The 832-nt window shown below is 45.8% G+C and overlaps 1 protein-coding gene across 1 annotated transcript in view; it reads left to right on the top strand.

Annotated features, from left to right (window-relative positions):
• CSUI_008416 (importin-beta n-terminal domain-containing protein) overlaps nt 1-832 on the top strand; it is a 15,685-nt gene that overhangs the window by 2,759 nt on the left and 12,094 nt on the right. Inside the window, exon 2 of the mRNA XM_068068549.1 lies at nt 1-797. This exon is cut by the window's left edge and continues 1 nt beyond it. Within this exon, the coding sequence (XP_067919474.1) occupies nt 1-797 (797 nt within the window). The remainder of the gene's footprint in view (nt 798-832) is intronic.

Genomic DNA, 832 nt, shown 5'->3' on the forward strand with positions numbered 1-832 from the left:
TGCGATCTATTTCAAGAATTATATACGTCGATTGTGGGATATCGATCCGCAGCAAGGAGGCATATGTGAAGCGAATCGAGTGTTGATCAAAGAACATCTTCTTTCTCTTCTTTTAGCTCCTTCAACTCCTAAGCCTGTCCAACTTCAATTGACAGATGCTTTAACACGTATCGCCGAGACAGATTTCCCTCTGGAATGGCCGCATCTTCTTCTTGAGCTGACGGAGAAACACCTGCGTCCTCGAGTTGTTTCGTTATCTGAAGGTCTCAGCAAACACGCTCTTCTTATCTCAGGAGGGGGGGGAGCAGGGAGAGGCGAAGATGAAATGCAACAGTATTATCAACAGCAGAAGGTGGTGTTACAACAGCTGATTGCTGCTATGGACATTTTGCATGCAGTTCTTAAGAAATATCGATCAGCGATTCGAAGTGATGAGATTCTTTATGAACTTCAGAAGGTTCTCCCAGTTATCCAGTCGCCTCTCCATGAAATCTTCGGAGTCTCGTTAAAACTCCTCGAGCAGGCAGTGAATGAGAGAAAGCTCAAGCTCTCTCAAGGAGGAGGAGGAGGGGGAATGCTAAAGGCAGCGAGACTTCCTGTGATGAATGGCAGTGACATTTTCCATCTGATTCTTCTCTCATGCAAAGTGTTCTTTTCTTTGAATGCAGTGGATCTGCCAGAGTTTTTCGAAGATCATATGAATGATTTCCTAGGCGGATTTCTTCACTTACTCTCCATTCAGACAGAAGACTGTCCTCTTGATACCCCCGATGCGGAAGGAGATGATGAGACCCCCGGTAGGGAGAGGGCTCTTCTTCTTTCTCTTCATCTC

This window comes from Cystoisospora suis, assembly GCF_002600585.1.
Source record: "Cystoisospora suis strain Wien I chromosome Unknown contig_4715, whole genome shotgun sequence".
Lineage (NCBI taxonomy): Eukaryota > Apicomplexa > Conoidasida > Eucoccidiorida > Sarcocystidae > Cystoisospora > Cystoisospora suis.